Source organism: Denticeps clupeoides, chromosome 2, assembly GCF_900700375.1.
Source record: "Denticeps clupeoides chromosome 2, fDenClu1.1, whole genome shotgun sequence".
NCBI lineage: Eukaryota > Metazoa > Chordata > Actinopteri > Clupeiformes > Denticipitidae > Denticeps > Denticeps clupeoides.
The window spans coordinates 9,715,191-9,736,938 of NC_041708.1; the positions used below are offsets into that span (position 1 = coordinate 9,715,191).

The 21,748-nt window shown below is 40.6% G+C and overlaps 1 protein-coding gene across 3 annotated transcripts in view; it reads right to left on the reverse strand.

The window, feature by feature from the left end:
• The window catches only part of LOC114784859 (zinc finger matrin-type protein 4), a 66,875-nt gene that overhangs the window by 25,914 nt on the left and 19,213 nt on the right, over positions 1-21,748 (reverse strand). For 2 of the 3 annotated variants that reach the window (XM_028970636.1, XM_028970639.1), the window contains 3 exons: positions 19,998-20,102; positions 12,442-12,534; positions 1,319-1,478 (listed from right to left, as the gene is read on the reverse strand). In XM_028970636.1, the coding sequence (XP_028826469.1) occupies positions 1,319-1,478; positions 12,442-12,534; positions 19,998-20,102 (358 nt within the window). Of the gene's footprint in view, positions 1-1,318; positions 1,479-12,441; positions 12,553-19,997; positions 20,103-21,748 lie in introns of all 3 variants that reach the window. The other variant, XM_028970637.1, reaches the window with a different exon arrangement.

Below are 21,748 nucleotides of genomic sequence, written 5' to 3' on the forward strand. Positions count from 1 at the left end.
ACTTATCATACTGAATAAATTCATTCCAATCACATACAAGCGGATGAAGGAGGGTGACCTTAAACTCACAAGCAGGCACACACACCACCCAGAGCAGCCCCGAGGCTCTGTGTGTATGCATATGTGTGTGTGTGTGTGAGATGATTTGTGTGTTTGTCTGAGTTGAAAAGTGATTACTTAGTTACGCACATCTAACCACCCAGTCTGAGAAACATATCTGACCCAAACCTTTTTCTATCTTCCATCTCCCTCTTTCCCATCCTACTCTGTTCTTTCATAACAACACTCATGCCTGCATAACATTAAACACCCACAAACACACACACACACGTGAGGGAGAAAGACTGCAGGCAAGACACGCGAGAGGTTATGGTCATCCCACGTGTTCACACACCCAAGAGGTCATCATGGCCAGAAGACACACATACACACACACATGCACACACACAATGGAGACCTAGGGTAATTGAATTGTAACATAAATAAATCTGTATAAATGTGTAACTACATCTATATGACGACATAATGACCTTAAACCTTAAACAAAGTACTTCAAAATATTTTTAATGCAGTCTTGAAAGAGAAAATAATGTGAACAGAAAATTAAGCTTGTGAAAAATGAGAAAAGAAAGAAGGATGGGGGGGGGGGTGACAGGCAGGTATCCCTCTCCTCAGGGCCAGTCTCTCTTTTCCCTCTGCAGGACTGAAGCTCTGAGTCTAATTGCTCCTGAAAGCCTGTCCTTACACTTTACTCCATCACTCCTTTACTTTTACTCCATTGTTCTTCGGCTTTCCCCCTCTTTCCTCTGCTTTTTCATGACAAACTTCACGTACACGTTACGTCGAAGGATAGCCTACACACAGGCAACTGACAGCATATTATATAATGAAATTCACACCAGCCATTGATTTTTGTATGCCACCAAAACACACTCTATAGGTTTGGTTAGTAGCTATTCTTCCAGATCAAAAAACATGGGGAAGCATGCACTCCCCACTTTTACTAATGGGTCTTGACGGCCCTTGACCCTGTCACCATTTCACCAGATCTTTCTTCCTTGGACCCATATTCCACCAGAGCTGCAGTTCTGGAGATGCTGTGGCTCTCCCATGGCTCAAGTTTTTAATTTTTTTCTTTTTCCAGGACCAAAAATTCACTTGCTGCATAATGTATCCCACCCACTGATAGATGACACTGTGAGGAGATGATATTCACTTCTCCTGTCAGTGGTCACAATGATGTGGCTGACTGGCATAGGCTATCACTTCGGCTACGAGTTGTCGGCGTAATGTTCAGATATTTGTGAGTAAAGTGCACCTGTGGGCGTGGCCAGAGTGGGTGGCTCCCCCAGCACCAGACGGACTCTCTTGGCGTGTGTTTTGCCCTGGTAGTGAGACTGAGCTACGATGGCGGAGGTGAAGAACATGTTGCAGAGGGTGCAGCACTTATTCCTGTCCACTTCCGTCTCTGCACTGTCCTGCAGGGTGGAGAGAAAGACAATGCAAGAAATAAATGGAAAGTGAAAAGCCAAACTGGACAGTCTCAGAGAACATTTTATACTATTTCACTGTAAATCCGATTAGGATACATTATAAGCACACTGTCACGTCCATGGCCAGTGGACATTCCAGCTGCCTGACCATGCCCTGTTTGAACCGATTTCAGAATTTGTATGTACATACTGGGTATGGCTATATTTTGGTTATCCTACCTTCTACTTCATGTTGTAAACTTCTATTTAGTCTATTTATCAACATTGTTTACATTTATTGTATTTTGTATTATTATATTTATTGTTATTATTATTATTATATTATTATTATTATTACTTTACACTGAGCCTAAGCAGGAATTGATTTTTCATGACTCAGCCTGATGAAAATATTTTCAGCAACAGGCAACTAAAGACATATTTTTGGGTCTAGCAAACACCTGCCAAGCTGTCAACACCAAAAAAAGGCACCGCAATTACGTAATTTGTTCAGAAAAACAAGAACCCTCAATGTGACTATAGTTAACAATGGATAAAAGGAACTGAAGGCTCTTAGGATTATATGAGTCCAATTACTTCTCCACAGAACATATAGTTAAAGTCAAAGTTATTGTCATCTTAGCTATATACAGTCCATTATACAGAAATATGAGACTACAAATATCCAGAAACACTTTACGTTACAAGTGGGGTAATTTTTTGTAAACTTCTAACTTTAACATGGACAGAATTTCTGAGAATGAAGTTGTCATCCATAAAGCAGGATGTTCATCACAGAGACAGTGATGTGTAAAGTGCAGGGTGCAGTACAGTCAGTTTACAGTTTACAGACAGGGGATGATGAAGATGGGATGAGTGAAAGAGGGGATGAAGATGAGGGGAGTGAAGGGTCAAGAACGATGCAGGAGGTCATCCCGCAGCAGCGCTTGTGGAAAGGGGTGAGATGTTCCGATGATCTTTGCAGCTATTCAAAATACTGCTTGTACAGTCTCCAGATCAAACTGACCACTGCAGGTGCTGGAGCTCCAGTAAAGCTGCAGGCCAGAGGGTCTGGTCTGTGCCGACTCTGCCTCAGCAACACATTAAACATTCATTAGATCCCAGAGGCACCACTGGCAGTCATAACACAGCCACTAATGAGGGCACAACCACAGCAGACCACCCGTTCCGGAGGAAACATGCAAAAGCAAGCCGAAGAATGAACGCCAGGCAATCTCTGTCTGCAGGTTGCCAAGATTTGTGATGCACAGGCTTCCTACCAACCACTTTTTTTTATTTTAAGAATATCAAGAGAAAAGATGGAGGTTGAAGGTTGCGCTACAGTGTCCAGACACTTTAGAGATTTCAGTCAGAACTTTTTCACTCAGCGCACTATGGCCTGTAACTTCAAATGCTGGTGATTAAGAAAGTAAGAAAGATTCTTCCACAGAACCATATGATGCCTGTGCAGTGATTTTATAAAAATATTTCAGGAGGAGGGCTGGATGGTGGAGCGATGGTCAGCGACGTGGCCTTACTCTCTCTCTTTCTCTCTCAGGTTCAAACCTCATTTAATACCATTGTCCATTGTTTCCCTTAAACCTGAGTGTCCCTGTAACTACTGATTGTAAGTCACTCTGGATCAAGTAAATGGAATAAATGTCTGATAAATGCCACAAATGTGTGTGTGTGTGTGTGTGTGTGTGTGTGTGTGTGTGGCCAGTGGTTATGGAAAGTGAGTGAGTAAGTGAATTAAGCTGTCCTGCAGGGTACACAGCAAGGATACATTTATACCAACAATATATTACTAATAATAAAGATGAAAACACTCAAGGTAATCAGGGAGAACAAGATAAGGCAGTATTGGGAAATGCCTGGATCAAGACAGTTGCTGTTTCAGTTCACAACTGTCCAAAAAGGCACTAAAACACTCACTGAAACAGCTGAAACTAATAAGTATTTCACAAACTTAAATAATAGATTGGTCCCTCCATACCTATTCTCAACAATGATGGGTTGCTGGATTGTGTTTGGAACTGTATTTTGGCTTTTGGATCCAATTCAGAATCGATTTATCTTATTCTTCTTCCAGAAATTGCTTCAAACAAAGGCCTGTTTTTATGTATTTATTTTATATACATTTCACAATGTATATATAAAATAAAACACCTTTAAAACACCTTTAGAAGCTATAACACAGCCACTAGTGATACATGTGCCAAAAACTTTGAACGGACCAGTTGTGGCGACCCCAAACGGGAACAACCAAAAGGACACAATGAACTTTCGAAGCTACAAAAACACCAACACTGACCCATATAAAATCAAGAAATTCTTAAAGATAATGGCATGAAATTGAAACCTTTATTGGGAATTGATAACTCTGACAGTATATGCTTCAGGCTTCAGGCAGCAAGTGTTGATGGTACTATGCTGCTTGTTTTTTAATCTGCCTACCAACTTTCCATCCTCTCATCAGACCTTAGGCCATCCAACAGTCAAATTATCAGACAGTCATGAAGATTGGGTTTGGGTTTGTTTATTTGTCTTATCGGTTTAGTTTATTTTTCGCTTGGGCTGCAGATTTTCTTTCCGTGGAAGTCGGTAGCACCGGTCCCTCAACGCCAGAGCAGCGCAACCTCGATTTCCTCTCGAACGGTCCAATCTCTCCCTCGTTCTCGCTCTCTCTCCCTGTTTCTCGCCCCCAGGGAAGCGGTCTCAGTGACTTGTGTCTGCTCACAATGAAATATTAATCTGTATTGGCAGCTCATCGCCTTCCCTCTCTCTCTCTCTCTCTCTCTCTTCATTCTCAAGTCTCAAGAGCTCCACACTCACATTATATGAAACACATTTCAAAATATAGACTGTCACACACACAGTTACATTTTACATTTTGGCGGTGGATTTGCAATTATTCACCGATCAGCCACGACATCACGACATAATGACAGCAAAAGTGAATATCTTGATTATCTTACACTGGCACCTGACAGTGGGTGGGATGTATGAGACCGCGAGGGAACATTTTGTCCTGTGAGTTGAGAGGTTGGCCTAGTGCAAGGATTTGAGTGACTCTGATAAGGAGCAAATTGAGATGCTGAATGGCCAGGTCATAGCATCTCCAAAACTACGGTTGTTATGGGATGTTCCTGGACCGCAATGGTCAAGACCTGCCAAAAGGACCTAGTCCAAGAAAGGAAAGCTTGTGATGTGCGGCCAAGGATCATTGATGCATGTGGGGAGCGTGTCATGCAAATGGTTGGATGTGTGTGTGGGTGTGAGTTGCTTCCCTGGGGAAGACATGGCAACAGGATGCACTATGGGGAGAAGGAAAGTGTGATGCATTGGGTCTTGCACTCATGGAGATGTTACTTTTGACACGTGCCACCTATCACGTATATAGCCAACTGGCTACTTTATGAAGATATCTGCTCATATGCTCATGTTCACATTATAATTTTATTAAATTTTCACAGCAGTTACATCACATGTCATACATCAATGGCCCTGCCGTAAGTATTAAATTTTGCATAAAAGTAAAAAAAAAAAAACTGAACGTGCAGGATAGCATGTGAATCTCTAGCCTTCGAGTTGTTAAAGTTTAATTGTTTAAATAAATCTTTAATATTTGAGTGATAAATAATTTTATTTATAAAATGAAACTTAAATCAAAGACAGATGAGATGCCCGGCCTTCTCCTCAGGTCCTGACCACCGTTACGAGTTATGGCTGTCACAACTGCTTCAGCATCTCACTCCAGCCCTGACCACAGAGGCCTGGAGGCGACTGCTGTGGAAGTGCCTCTGTTAAAACAACCTGCCTACCGCTGGAAACACAACTGTCAAAACAGTGTCAGTGGCATCGAGGGTTGGGGACTCTATTACATGTGGCAAAAAACACCAAACATCGGACAAAACTGCCTGTCTATGCATTCACAATAAAATAAATGATTTTGAATTTGGTGAAGGACTGATTGAGCTGATCATTGAGCTGATCTGATTATTTAGTTCTACACAGTTACACACTCTTTGTGTGTTCTGTTTTGCCTGTATTTACATTTACTCCAAAGCAGCCATGCATTTTGAATGCTATTGTTTACATACTGAGATTTTGTACTACAAAATGTTTGAAGTGTTAGTATAGATTTTTTGGATAGACTTTTGATCTACATATAGTGCTTCTCTGGTCTTGTCATTTGCATTTGGTATATATTAACTGCATGTGTAGTCTATATATTATCTGGCATTCTGGCTTTTTCAGTGTTCGGGGCCTTGTCCCCCCTTTTTTTTTCTTTGTAATCCAATGCATTAGACTGTTCTCATGCATCTGCATTTGTTCCCTCCGTACGGTATGACAGGCTAAATTTTCACTAAAATAGAACTAGCATTTGGGGCATGTTTGCTAATATAACACCCAAGTCTGTCACCTGGATTTACATAGATAAACAGACATAAACAAAAACGCACTGCTTACTAATTATCTGTAGGTGTCAGAATTATGTTTTGGCCTTCACAAGAAATATATATATATTTTTAATATAAATATTAAATACGAAATAAATATAAAGTATATGTGTGCTGTGGTGATGATCATGAAGTCTCTCATTGTCCTACTTGTGTTTCCAGAAGCCTCTGCCCTGGATATCTTAGTGCTGGGTAAAGAAGAAAGAGTTATTTTCCTTGGTGCTGATTTAGGACACACACACACACACCTCCACCAGCAGCTCTATAGGCTTCAATTGCAATGCGCTTTATATGTAAAGCAGGCACTTTGTATTCATACAACAGAACTTAGGGCACTTATTGTACAGTGCTGTGGGACAGTGTCACTATGTGTGTGTGTTTGTGTGTGCCTGCTGTGTAAAATTGCTTTTTTATATTTCTTCAGAAGCTGAAATTTTGTGTTGGGTGTACATTGTGCTTCAACAGGGTGCAAACAAGGAGTGTAGCACTGCTTAGTATGTGAGTGTATTGGTTCTGCGTGACGACATGTTGGTGTGTGTGTAAAAATGATGTGCGGGTGTTTTGGGCTTTCCCTCAGGACGTGCGTTTAAGTGGGAGTGTAACAATGCTAATTACACTGCACAGAAATAAAAATAACTTCTCTACAGCATTTCTCCAGTAAAGTAGCACAAAAGCCTTGTGCCAAGGTCTCAGAGCGATGGAGGCAGAGGCGAGCCAATTGCACACTAAAAATACCAAGAGGTTAGCAGCCAAGCAACAAACAATAGAGTCATTCCCCCCCCGAGACAGCTTCCCACCCTGGAATTTAGCCCCTGTTCTGTTTGTTTGTTTGTTAATGACAGCTGAAGAATGACATTTGAATAAGTGACAACTCATTATCACTATCCCCGCTTCTGGCTGTTCCTCATTCATTCAGATTTAACGCTTTTATTTGGTTGCTATAACTCCAAGCGTGTTTTTATTCTGCCCTACCTCAGGTACACCCTGTGGAGTCACTTAGCCTTGTTTGCAAGAGAGACCTATACATTATAAAGCAGAAATCATATGCAAATATATGTGCATTCCTAATATGTACTGAACCTTTGAGGAAACAGGCACAGTTGTGATCTCTCTGTTCAATTTTTTTAAAGAATTTTCAAAATTCAAAAAGTGGTTTTGGTAATTTATTAAAAGGAGTATGTATTATGGAGATATATAAATGTATTTATTTAATTCATTGAATGTATGATTTCTCCCAGTTCCAAGTATGAACTGGGTTTTTCCCAGAAAATGAATATCACAGAATAACAGCACCACAAAAGATGACAGATGCAACAAATTAGTTTAAATTGCTTCTATATGTTTGCCTGTCTAAATCCCAAAACATACAGAAGGCTGCGACAGGTCCCTGCACTGGCGGGCCTCCACCACTAGATGTTGGTGTTTGATGGACGGGTATTTATCCTGATTTATAACATTTACATTTACATTTAGAGCATTTATCAGACGCCCTTATCCAGAGCGACTTACAATCTGTAGTTACAGGAACAGTCCCCCTAGAGCAACTTAGGGTTAAGTGTCTTGCTAGGCTACTACCACGAGCAATGGGGCTCTTCCTTGCGCATTAAAGGCACTAAGCAATACTGGAATTCAGCTTGATACAGCAATATGTACCACATACATATGAGATCTAGCAGGCAAGGAGTCAAGGTCCAGCTGCATTTATGTTTGTGCCCTCTTATTTAAAAATGATTGTTGTTATGGTCACTCTTCCCGTCAAGAGTAAATAATATCCAGAGGATCTGAAGGTGTCAGACCTTTAAAAGCACATTGTATTTATATTTACAGCATTTATCAGACGCCCTTACAATCAGTAGTTACAGGGACAGTCCCCCTGGAGCAACTCTGGGTTAAGTGTCTTGCTCAGGGACACAATGGTAGTAAGTGGGATTTGAACCTGGGTCTTCTGGTTCATAGGCGAGTGTGTTACCCACTAGGTTACTACCACCACAATTACATCACATTATTTTAATCTGTCCAAGTATAATTTTAATGCAATTTACAATCAGCATCAGCACTAAATATGAACTGTAGGAGGACATCAGAGAAACTAGACAGGAAGAAAAAACAAACAGAAGATAACATGAAGGTTTCATGAAGGTAGATTTTTAAACTAAGTCTCCATGCAGGGATGCTCAATTGCACTCCGATGCCCTCTGATTGTCAAAATATTTTCAGGAACGGCATTTAGTAGCTCCAATGAAGTAGTTTAGTAGTTTCAATGAAATCTGATCTTTACTGATCTTTAATGATGGATAGTTGTAGAAGATATAAAGTACAATAAATTGTATGAAATGCTTTTAATAGATCAGAAGAGTGTAAGTTAACACCCTTTATCATGAACACAGCATTTTTCATGTATATAATACTTATAAACTTTATACTTATAAACTTTATACTTATAGCTTTAAGAGAACTGCAGCCTTGTCTTAATCCTGACTAACCCTGCACATTATTGCAGTTGCACAAGCAAGAATTTATTTTTCAGCTCAGGATGAGAAACACTGAGAATACAAAAATTGTAATATAAGGTGCAGTGATAATAACTGCAATCAAGGCCTGTCCCAATTATTGAATAATGACCTGATTCTCAGTGTTTGAGCTGACCACGAGCATTTTTCCATAATGATTAACTATGATTTTTGTTGAGAGGGATGAACAGATATGTTACTTTCAACTGTACAGTTGTGCACGTCTTTTCATTAGTTTTTTTTATTCTAAAATAATGGTAAAATGGACCAGACATAAAATACAATGACATTGTTACTTTCATGACACTTAATTGCAACATGTAGTGATAGTCCAGATTGTACATGCACACACATCTGCTGAAGCTCATTTACATTTGACCTATTTTGGGGTTGGAAAAGAAAATATGAAAAATGTGAAAAGGTCTTGACGCTTGCGAACCAGCTGAGGGATTTCACCACCCTACCCTGCTCCTGACAATGAACTGCTAATCAAGAGTGTGTTTATCTCTCTCTGGCATGCCTCATTGTTCTACATGCTGATTTGAATGTGGGAGAACTTGTGTGTAAAAAAGCAAATCTAAAAATAAACCCAGAACATGGTGCCGAAACAGAAATGGGTGCATGTTAATTCTCATAGGCTGAAGAGATTTTAAATGTGCATTTTATGCAGAAAAAATGCAGGTGAGAAAGAACGTTCTTCACAAAGCAAAGTCTCTGCCTTTTTGCAGATTTCCAGCTGAGATGCTGACACTAAAGCTGAGTCTCACAAACACAAATCCCACCAGCTGCTGGGATGCTGGCATGGGAGAACAGACCCCTGTATCCTACTTCCTCCTGATATAATTCATAGGAAACCTCACATAACCTAGCCTCCAACTGCAACTTTCTATCTGTAAGGATTTTAGAAATTCTTGAAACAAAGTTAAGTTACTGTTTGTCCAAATGTAATGTAAAAAAAATAAAAATGTATGGATGGAAGTTTACCACCCCTTGCTTTTATCACAGCAGATTCTCTGTATTCTTTTTTTTTTTAATGGACAGCCTCAGTCAGCCCCCAACATTCCAAGACATTTGACATGTATAAGGTGATGTTCCAGATGCTGATTAACAACATTACAGAGAAAATGTTACCCAAGTTGCGGTGCGGGTTCAGACAGAATAGGAGCACAGTCGACATGGTCTTTACAGGAAAAGTGCAGGGAACAACTCAGGGATATGTTTATAGCTTTTGACCCCTCCAAAGCCTTTGACACTGTGCAGAGAGATCGGATTGGGTGCCCCAAAAAATATTATGTTATAACATACTGCGCCAATTTCATGATGGAATGACCTCTACCTCTAGACTGATGGCAGGAGGTGTCTGCCCCTTTTCCTGTGTAAACACAGTGAAGGTACTCAAACTACAGTATGCAGACCACTGTGCTCTTGTGTTCTATACTCCACAAGATCTCCAGACTGTCCTTGTTGCTTTGAACAAATGACATGAATGTACATATAATAAAAAAAAGAAAGGAAATCGAAATTTCTGCCAGGGGCAGCGGTGGGATGGCAGGTAAGGAAACAGACTTGCATCTGAACCACCAAGGTGCCACTGAGGTCCCCTCGATCAAGGTACTGTCCCCGGGCACCATTCAGGGCTACCTACTGCTCACTAAGGGTGATGGTTTAATTGCAGAGGATTTTTATCGTGTGCTCCCTGTGCTGTGCTTGCTGTGTGTCACAATGACAAAAAGAATCACTTTTACTTTCAAAATAGCACCAAATATGCTTGCTCACAGCTGGCAGGTTGTTCCAAAAATCTTGGAAAGCTAATCACAGATCTTCTGTGCCTGAAGTCTTCCTCAAATCCTTCTGTAATCCCAAACAGACTTGATGATGGTGAGATCAGGGCTCTTTGTTCTTCTTTATGCTGTATTTTTGGGGTTGTCAGAGGTATGGCTTTTCGTCCTGAATGAGTTGAAGACGAAAAGCCATACCTCTGACAATGAAACAAGGCCAAACGACCACTTCCGGTCAAGCATTTTCCAGACAGAAGATGGGCTTACCTGGGTCCCACTGGTTTCTGCCAGTTCTGAGCATCTTCTGATGTGCTTTTCATCTGTTGTGTCCATAGTCAACCACTGCAAATATGATTCTCAACATTGGCCATTGCTCTTTGGTACATATAAAGTGCTTGAACAGCACATCTCCAGTGTGCTTGTCTGGGAAAGATCTAGAAGAACTACCATGTGTCTTGTTGCTGTGTCCAGTCTCCCAATGGTCACCACATCTTAGTAGCAAATTTTGGCAGGTCTCCACCAAGATTTTATGATTTTTAGTACTCTTTGGCGATAATACACAATGCAAATGAAGTGAAAAGTGACATTGTTTCATGTAATAAGAAGAACTAGGGGTGAAAATGACACAGAATATAATAAATTAGTTATATGTTGATTCTATAATATCATATAACTTTGATCCTGTGACAAGTAATGCACTGCAGAGCAGTTCTCGATGATGTAAAAAAGTAAAAAAAAAAATTACTTTTATATTTAGATTTTTTTAACAGAACCTGTAAAATATAAGGAGAAGTTGTGCCTTTCCTTTGTGTTTTTTTTAATAACCCTAATTACAGGCTCCCATGCCTGATTTATTTTGTATATTTAAATAAATAATATTTTGTAATGCAGTTACACCTTAACTATGATGTGGACAACTAGTAGCAATGGGGACTACCCATGGGAAGAATGCCTGGAGCTGGCAGATGACAGCAACGGGTGGGATCTGGAGGAGATTGAGGAGCTGGAAGGTGAGGTGTCATAGACCTTTTATCAAGTCATTGGTGATGTCCAGAATCATCTTTAGTGCTGGCCTCATACAACCTGATGGTCAAAGGGTTTAGGGAACCAGCCTCCCGATTGGACATTTGTTGGACATACACAGTCCTGCTAAAACACAATCTTCACATAGACACATATAATGTGACTGATGTGTTTCATAGAAAGTCTGACTATCCATGGGTTCATGAGAGAAGAATGACGACAAAAAGTTTGTTGGTTGGTTGGTTTGTTTGTGTGCGAGTGATTATGTGAGACAGCAGGAGAAACGCCACTGAGATTTTAATGTTAGATTACATCTCACTGTCCCCGTCTTTCAGCCTCTCTAATTAATCTCCCTCTGTCCCACACAGCAGGTATTAATTAAACTTTAATTCTGCGCACACACACACACACACACACACACACACACACACACACGCTTTTGTGGTTCTTTGTACTAACAAGAACAGGCCCAGTGACACCAGAATTAAAGTGTGGTAATTTATAAGAAAATCTTTTTACAGAAATAAAAGATAAAAGATAACATATTTGTCAAATATCAACAGAGGCCAATGCTTAATACTTCCTAATGAGCAAAATTATTAGCAAATGTACAAAAAGTGAAAGTACAACTGTTTATTATGGCTCTTTTTATTATGGTTCTATCATTTATGTAACAGGACTCTTTCTTAATCTGTGATGAGTTACAGTTTTTATCTACTATAACTCAGTAGAGTTACAGTAGATAAAAAGCGATATTTACTGGAGAAAAAGATATTTAGACACTATACTTTTAAATTGTGTACATGTAAACAGTCTCCTGACAAGGAAAAGGTTTTAAAATACAGGATAATAACCAGCTACTCCACTACTCTCCAGCACTACTATTTAAACACACATACATTATATACAGTATATAAAAATAAAATTAACATGATTGCATCATAGATGACAACCCTGCAACATAATGAGATACTTGTTTCAAGACATTGAAACGATTTTGTAATGTTAAAAAACCTGTGACACTTTTGTGTTATTACTTTCATAGGCCAAATATTTCACTAGTATCGTAGGACACTTAGTAACAAATGATGTAAAAAAGCTGATGAGTGTCTTGGTTTGTTGAATTGGGATGGAAGCACTGGACACTCACATTGACTCTTGACACACGCAACACTATGACGATGTATGAGCTTACCGGGTTGTCGGGTCTCAAACGTTTGGAGGGGGGTCCCCCGTCCTCGGGGTGGAGCATATAGAAGAGTCGTACCTTGTTGGCATGTTTCTTACTCTGGGGAGCAAGAGAAAACTGTTAAAAGTTCCCTCATCCTCTAAAATCCAGACACAAATGCACACACCCGACAGCTCGCATTAAAATGTATGAAGTGCTCGAGTGATGTATGTTTAATAAAGAGGGTTATTGTTTAATTCAAGAAATCTTTTCCCACAGACACACTCTTCCCAGGAAACAAGTTCCTTGATCCATCTTCAGATGCATGATTATGACGTTCGTTAACTATCCAAACACAGAACAGAGTGTCAGAAAGATTAATGCTGAAGAACGAATGTGACAAATACACACATTCACACACACTGACAGCTCACATAGAGAATTGTCAAGTGCTGCAAAGCAGCTCTGTAGGGAAATCTGTGTGCACAGAGTCTCTACACCCTCATGGACATTTCAGTCACGCTGATGCCCAGACAATTTTTTGGACAATATTTTAACAATAAAGTCTCTGCTGCAATGAGACAATGACCTTATGCACAGGGTAAAAGAAAAAAAAAACATGAATAACCAACAGATATCCTCTCCAGGGATATTAAACAAAATGTTTGTGCTTAGACTGAACAAAGAGAGAGCAAACTAAACTTTTCTAAATCACATTTGATGTATTCAATCATCTTTTCTGATTTTAGCTGACAAAACGGTTCTTCAAACGTGTTTTTTGGTGTCTGTGTTTTTCCATCATCCATCAACAAACGTTTTGTTTTAAGTTGTTTTTCAAGATGAAAACTACAGGGTGGGTCATTTATATGGATACACCTTAATAAAATGGGAATGGTTGGTGAAATTAACGTCCTGTTTGTGGCACATTAGTATATGTGAGGGGGCAAACTTTTCAAGATGGGTGGTGACAATAGTGGCCATTTTGAAGTCGGCCATTGGATCCAACTTTTGTTTTTCAATAGGAAGAGGGTCATGTGACACATCAAATTTATTGGTAATTTCACAAGGAAAACAATGCTTTGTTTTAACGTAACTTTATTCTTTCATGAGATATTTACAAGTTTCTGACCACTTATAAAATGGATTCAATGTCACCAACCATTCCCATTTTATTAAGGTGTATCCATATAAATGGCCCACCCTGTATATATAATGCAAAGCAAAAATAAAATAAAAATTCGGAACTGCCTGCAATAACTTTGGCCCAGTGAGTGACTGCATGACTAAAAGACAAATGTAAAAGAGACAGTACAATATGGCCAATAAATAATATAGGACTGTGCTGGGGAGTCCTCAAGCTCTCGACAACCTCTGACAACTAGCCATTGTGGACCTAGCAGGCTGAGCAAGGTTTAACCTACAATCATTAATTTCAGTTAATCTTTCAATATATAATACATTTACAGCATTTATCAGACGCCCTTATCCAGACACACAATTTTTTTTTATCACTGATTATAAAGCCATTAAATCATAATGAATTATTATATTATATTGGCACAGAGACAGTATAGCCCTGCTAAAATTAATGTAATGCTTTTACTCGCCACTAAATAAACTGACAAGCATCTGAATGACGTTGCTTAGCAACAACCAGAAGTCGTAACAAAGTGTTACCACCAACTCCATAAAGATCCTGCTGAATCTTCTGGTGGAAAAATCTCCATCAGAGCTCATCATGTCTCAACGAGAGTTTGAAATGTCTCCCTCGGAGAACGTAAAGGAAAAGCACTGGTCATGCATGGAGCTGCATCCAATTTGCCATCACCAGGGTGATTCACAGGGAGACGGCGGAACTAAATCAGGTCACAGCACAGGCCACAGCAAGGATTGTTGGTCACTACAGCAACACTTCCTATAAATTCCCCGTCATTATGAAGGGCACTTTGGGAAAGCTCACTCTGCTCAACCTGTTCTTCTCCACATTTATGTTTTTACCAGTTATCAAGCTGATGCTTCTGGGGGCTTCTGTTATGTTGCAAATTTGTGTTGATCATTGCACAAGTATTCATACGAATGTGCCTGATACAGTGAAGTGGACAGCCATGACAGGCACCCGGGGAGCAGTGTAGGGGGATGGTGCTTTGCTCAGTGGCACCTCAGTGTCTCGGGATTCGAACCAGCAACCTTCTGATTACGGGGCTGCTAGGCAGAGATACAGGCAGAGTTCTAAAGAGCCTAATCATGACTATCAAGAAGGACAAACTTAATAGTGCAATGTTGCCAGTTTCCTAACTACAAAATTCTAACATTATTAGTGGGACACAATATTACTTTACTTCTAATTGCTGCCGTGACACAATAGAACGAAAACATCTCACATCATCTTTTGGAAATCAGTATTAGTAGTGGAGGAACTTGTCGCTGTGTCAGGAATGGAGACATCACCTGGGGCCAGTCAAGACAGAAGTTAAAAGGCACCACGCAGCCGCCGGTCTGCAGCGGTGGCATTTTCGTGAACTCCTTGGTGAGCCCTGCAATGGTTGCTTTGAGTCCTGGCAATCGCCACACGCCTGCGGGCTGGTTTGTGGTTTCCCCTTTTCTCCCCTGTTTTTGGCCATCGTGCCATTGTCTATTTTGTTATTTAATAAATCCCTGTTTTCAGAATGTCCCTTCTCTGCGCTTACTTACCTCGTAGTGGTATGAGGTATGAGAGTATGAGAGCTCCTCCCATTTTAAATCTCATAGAAACATAATCAAAGTTCGTCATCTTGGCACTTAGATCCTTTTCTCCAGGACGCAAATAAGAAAGTACTGCCTGCTAATTTTATGTATCTATATTTCTGTAAATCCTGAAGACATTTTTGACGTGACATTAGTGAGCATGCCCCAGATGTTAAATCTATAACAGAGCTTTGAAAACATGATTCCATGTAACGTATTCTGGTGACTACTGTGAGAAAATAGTTTCGCCTGATCCTGGCATTACTCTATGTGTGAAGGCCGTCACTGTACTGAAAGACTCCAATGCTGCAGCAGCTGTCAGCTGTGGGTCTAAAACGGGGACTGAGCAAGTTCATGAATAATACTGCCGCAGGGGAAAACAGGCTATTATGTGTTTCATATGATCAGGACAGATAGAACACCGAAGACAGCGGTGGCCTTGAAGCAGTAACAGTCCACGAAAGCATTAGAGGGAAATGGCACACACACAACACACACTCAAATAACAAATTGCTCAGAGGCATCAAGTTAAATGAGGGTTTGTGAAAATGCTGACTTTTAGCACTGCCTATCACCTTCGTAAAAACACATAGTGTGTTCTAATGGAACCCATCATTTTGCCATTCCTCGGCCTGAGCGTGTGTAATAATGGTGGTCCTCTCTCCCACTGTTTGAATAACGCAGCAACATTCATATGAAGGGGACCTTCAGTAGATGTGAGCTCTTGCTGTCAGTGGAATGAGATGGTGGATGAGTGTCTGAACACATGATCATCTCTACTGATAATGATAGGTCAAACCTGCTCTGTGTATGTGTGTCTAGATATGTTTTATATCGCCTGTGTGTGTATTACAATATCATTCAAATACCTTGTGTAATTTAAAATAATAATCCTTCATTACACATGTAGTGAAATGTTTATTGTTAAATATGGATGATTATGGCTGATTATGACTGATTGTGGTTTATTGGAATAATTCCTACAATCACTCAAAATAGAGAATACTGAATAACGAAATGTAATGACCTTTTTCAGGAAATTCACATTTTTGGAGATGCACTATCATAGAGCATATGTTGTAATCATTGTTGGTCATAAATGTGTGTTTTAGAGCAATAACACTATGAGGGTTAATGTGTGTGTGTGTGTGTGTGTCTGTACAAGCTATTTGAATCTGTGAGTGTGAGGGAGTGTATCTGGTGTTAAAAGCTCAGCAGTGTGAGCTGAGATCAGGGTGTGAGTGCATGATGAGAGTGCGAGTGTAATCTCTCTCTCTCTCTCTCCTGTGTGTGTCTGTGAGAGAGAGAGAGAGAGAGAGAGAGAGCAACAGGGGAGTAGGAGTGTGATGAACCATGGTGTGAGAAAAGCGTGACTGAGGGTGTGTGATAGGAAAGACAGTAAAGAGACAGATAGAAAGATAGAAGATATACTTATATGGAATCATCACATGACTCAAGGACTCAAAAAAACAACTTATGATAACGAGCATAGCAAAAATCTCCAATTGTTTCAAAATAACTACAAGTTATCAGAAATTATCCACGCTTTATCCAACATGACTAAATGGACAAGGATTGACTTTCAAATATGCTACAATGGGACACAATCAATCACCATTTAAAAATATAATCTTTGTGTGTGTGTGACAGCCGGGTGCAGCTGGGGCCACAGCCTGCACCACTCAGCCTGACAGAAGGGCTCTAACCATGGACCGGTGCGGCTGATTAGGTGATCATGGTTAGAGCCCTGTTATAAGGAACTGTTTGGCAGCAGACTGATGCTGCTCATGCTGTTTTTCTTTGTTATTATTATTAATAAATGCCATTTACTCAATGTCCCATCTCTACACTTCCTTCCCCCATCAGCCTGTGGTCGTGACAGTGTGCCTGTGTTTTTGTCTTAAACAGTACTTAAGATACAGGGGTCATATCCCAAAAAATTATTGGTGTCTATGGGGACGATGTGATTTTATAGCATAATCACACATGACTATGAACTGTCCCCTAGTATAGTTTCATATGTTTGGTAAATTAATGATCCCTTTTGAAATCACTGAAATTAATGATCCCTTTTGAAATCATTGAAATCAGTGGTGGCCTAGCGGTTAAGGAAGCGGCCCCGTAATCAGAAGGTTGCTGGTTCGAATCCCGATCTGCCAAGGTGCCACTGAGGTGCCACTGAGCAAAGCACCGTCTCCACACACTGCTCCCTGGGTGCCTGTCATGGCTGCCCACTGCTCACTCAGGGTGATGGGATAGATGCAGAGGACAAATTTCACTGTGTGCACCGTGTGCTGTGCTGCTGTGTATCACATGTGACAATCACTTCACTTTAATTATTTAATCAATGCACAGCTTCCTCGGGGGCGTCACAGGGGTGCTGGCACACCCGAGGAGCAAGCCTTGATTGCACCCAGATGACGCTGATAACACTGGCGTGATTAAGGCCCAATATCCCCAGGGTGCACCGTGGATGGACAGAGCAGTTCTCCAACATGCAGCCAGAGGGTTCTTCGTTCCACGTGTCTCCTGCTGATTGGTTCGTGCCTTGGTTATCTTATTATTTGTGCCATACAGGATCATGCAGAGCCACAAGGACTTTCCTGGGCGACCCGTCAAGCCTGTGATCAGGGACAAGTGGATCAACCCTTCCAAGGCATAGGTCTTGTGGGGTTTCACAAGTGGGCAGCGGTGATCTGCAACCCTACAGAGATGCACACCACAGGTCCTCAACACTACAGAGATGCACACCACAGCCCCCAACGGGACTGTTTTCTAGCAGGAAGCGTGCTTGCTTGTTTTTGCCCATTCCCTTTATAGCTTAATAATAAACTGTGTTCCTTTCTCCTACCCTTCCATTCCACCCTTGGTCGTGACATCTACGTAATTATGAAATTTGGAATTTTGAATTGAAGGACAAATTCCCCTTAGTGAGCAGTAGTGAGCAGTGTGTGGGGACACTGCTTTGCTCAGTTGCACCTTGGCGGTTTGGGATTCAAGCCTCTAGGCCACCACTGCCCCAAATTGATGACCACACCAAAGTGCAACTGACTTACCATATCCCAAATGTCTTCAAGTTGCTATGAATCCCAAACAGAAGAGGTGGGTGGGTATGACAGTTAACTTCAGTTAAAGTATTAACAAGAGCATATCTGCTAATTCTCTCTAAAACCTCAAAACATTCATTGCAGACCAACACAATTTGTGTTGTCTGACATTTGAAAATCGAAAGGGTGTTGCTGCTGTAAGCCATTTCAGTTATGCTGACACCTCCCCTTATTGTTACGTTGCATAAAATAGCTTGAATAAAACATTTTAATATAAACTTTTGTCAATGCTGCCAAGATTCCAGGAGACAATGCCCTGAATAACAGCCAAGCTTAGCCTCTTAACACCTCAACACTTTTACTCCCTATCTTGGGTTAGATTCCTTAGTTTCCTTAGATCATGAAAGAAAAATAAGTTCTAGCTAATACTGAATAGACCTCCATTTACACAAAACAATATATTTACATTTACAGCATTTATCAGACGCCCTTATCCAGAGCAACTTACAATCAGTAGTTACAGTTACTTGCTCAGGGACACAATGGTAGTAAGTGGGATTCGAACCCGGGTCTTCTGGTTCATAGGCGAGTGTGTTACCCACTAGGCTACTACCACCCTATATATAGCAAGAAATCCCATTTCTGGAAAGATACAATTTAAAACATTTCAAAATGCACAAACCTGTCATCATTTAAATCACAAACATGACAGCTATTGTTATAGTCATATCAGCAAAGCCCAATCTCTCAGTACAATTTATGAACACCCACTTGGTTATTTATAACTCAGCCAACACTCAACCATTTATTTACAACCATATCAACGCCCATACGTTTCCCTATATATCTCAACTACATCAGCACTCATTCATGCATTCATAAATCAAGCGTCCCAGCCCCCCCTTTGGCTTTATAGAACAGGGTCTCTCAGACTGGCTCATCTTGGTCCTCAATCAATGCAGTTAGGTTCAGGTCATCATCACATTCATGTAAGATGGATATAAAAGATCTAAATAACATCTAAAGAGGTGAGAACTAACAAGATATATATACAGGGTGGGTCATTTATATGGACACACCTTATTAAAATGGGAATGGTTGTTGATATTAACATCCTCTTTGTGGCAGTATATGTATATGTGAGGGGGCAAACTTTTCAAGATGGGTGGTGACCATAGTAGCCATTTTGAAGTCGGATCCAACTTTTGTTTTTTCAATAGGATGAGGGTCATATGACACATCAAATTTATTAGTAACGTCACAAGAAAAACAATGGTGTGCTTGGTTTTTTGGTAACTTTATTCTTTCATGAGTTATTTACAAGTTTCTGACCACTTATAAAATGTGTTCAATGTCACCAACGATTCCCATTTTATTAAGGTGTATCCATTTTTATATGTATATATATATACACACACACACACACACACACACACACACACACACACACACACACACACACACACATTCTAATCAAAATTAGAATAATATGTAATGTTTATGTCAATTCCGCATTATTTTATCATATTGTTATTACTAAAATATTAATATATAGCTTATTTTGGTCTTTTAAGACTCAACAAAACCTATATTTGCTATTTGACAGGTACATAAGGAATGGTAAGGAAGGAATGATGGATGAAAAAACACTATTGTTGCGGTTCTTAGTGAAGTGAAGTGAAAAGAAACTTCGTAAAATTGTAAAAACTGTCAATGCATTTGACTGAAGCTGCTGTTAATGTTCATCAGTGTGTGGGACCATGTGGTCGGTAGGTGTGTGTGCGTAGGTGTGTGTTAACTTGGACTGCTCACCTCGTAGTGTGCCACGCGCTGTGACTCAGAGATGAGCTGCGCATTACAGATGTTACAGTAGCTCTCCGTGAAGAGTCCGCCATCAGCTACACCCGCAGACTTCATCTGTAAGCGCACATGTGAACACACAAACACGAAAACACAAACACCAGTCAGAAAGCTCACACCATTTCCATATGAACAGATCTATTCACATCCTTGTATAAACGTTCAGAGCCACTCACTGGTCACGGCGGATCAGCTGCTTCACCACGTGAGCCTCACCGCCAACCTCCAACTGGTGTTTCATTTTAACAATTTAAAACACCCCATCCTGAGTCCTCAGAGATACGAGACAGACGTACCATACTGCATTAAAACACGTGCAGAGGCCAGTGGAAAAATATGTGTGTGTGTAGGTGCTCCCCCTGATGGAGAGTGTAATATGAACTCTGGCACTACTCAGTCCCTTTGCTCCTCTTTCCTATTAAAAAGTATTTAAATACTGACACATTTGCAGTTGTGTGTTTTACAATATATACACACCAGTTGGATTTCAGTAGTAAAACTGGGAAAGTTGGGGATCATGGACTCTCCAGACATACCTCTTCACATTAAACAGGCCTTGACATTTTGATCAAATTAGATTTTTTGACCCCGAGCTCGCCACTGGGATTATCTGTAATGTCGTCAATGAAAAAAAATGGAATAAAACTGAAAGAAATTCAGTTGAACTGTACTGAATAGCTCCGGGTGTCTCCCGAGGCCGGTTGCAAAACATGTCGCTCAACCCAGGGAGGTTAAAGGAGGCAGGAAGGCTTTACAAGAGAACCCAGTATTATGTAATTAATTCTAAGGTCACTGAGGTCCCCTTAAGCAAGGTACCGTCAACACATTGCTCCCCAGGCAACTTTCATGGCTGCATGCTGCTTACTGAGGGTGATGGGTTAAATTCGGAGGACACATTTCATTGTGTGCACTCTGTGCTGTGCTGCAGTGTATCACAATAACAATCACTTCACTTTCACAACAATAATCACTTTCACGTAAGACAAACATTCTGAAAAGATTCAAATAATCCTCTTGTGAAAACAAGTTAAATAGGGCTAATTAAAAGTAAATAATTAAATAGGGCTAATAGGGCCAGTTCTAAATCATTGTGAAAAGTCTGAGAACCATGCCTGTTTCTGGAAGAGGCAGGTTAGGTTGGAGATGTGGCTCCGCTGTGAAATGTGGATCAATCCACTCCTTCTGCTCTTCAGCTGGCCATAAATCTACCTAACAGCCGTAAAAGGTCAGCAGAAGACAGCGGCCGAATTCTGCGAACGAGACAAGGGTCACACTCCGCACGTCTTTAGAAAGCCAAGCCTGCAATTAGCTGGCCATGTGTCTACCGCAGAGGCCAGAAACAGGACGGAGCCATTAATTACCTCAGGAGCTCATTGTGTTAAGTACAGAAACCAGAGCCGGCACCCAAAAAGCCCGCAGCATGCTGACAGAACAGCCTTCCGAGTGAAACGCTACTCCCATCCTGCAGTTAGTGCGAATGGCTTTTAAGAGCTATAAAACCTGCCTGAAAATGTTAAGTGGACAAGCCACTGCAAGAACGTAGGTTGCACACAAGCACAGAAATCAGAGAATACTGAACCGCCTGGGCCCAGACACACATCGCTAGTCATATCTTGTCATTACAGAGTTGTGCATAATTTTCAAAAAGCAATATTTTCAAAATGTGAAAAAAAAAAAAACAATTGCAAAATGATCACATTCAT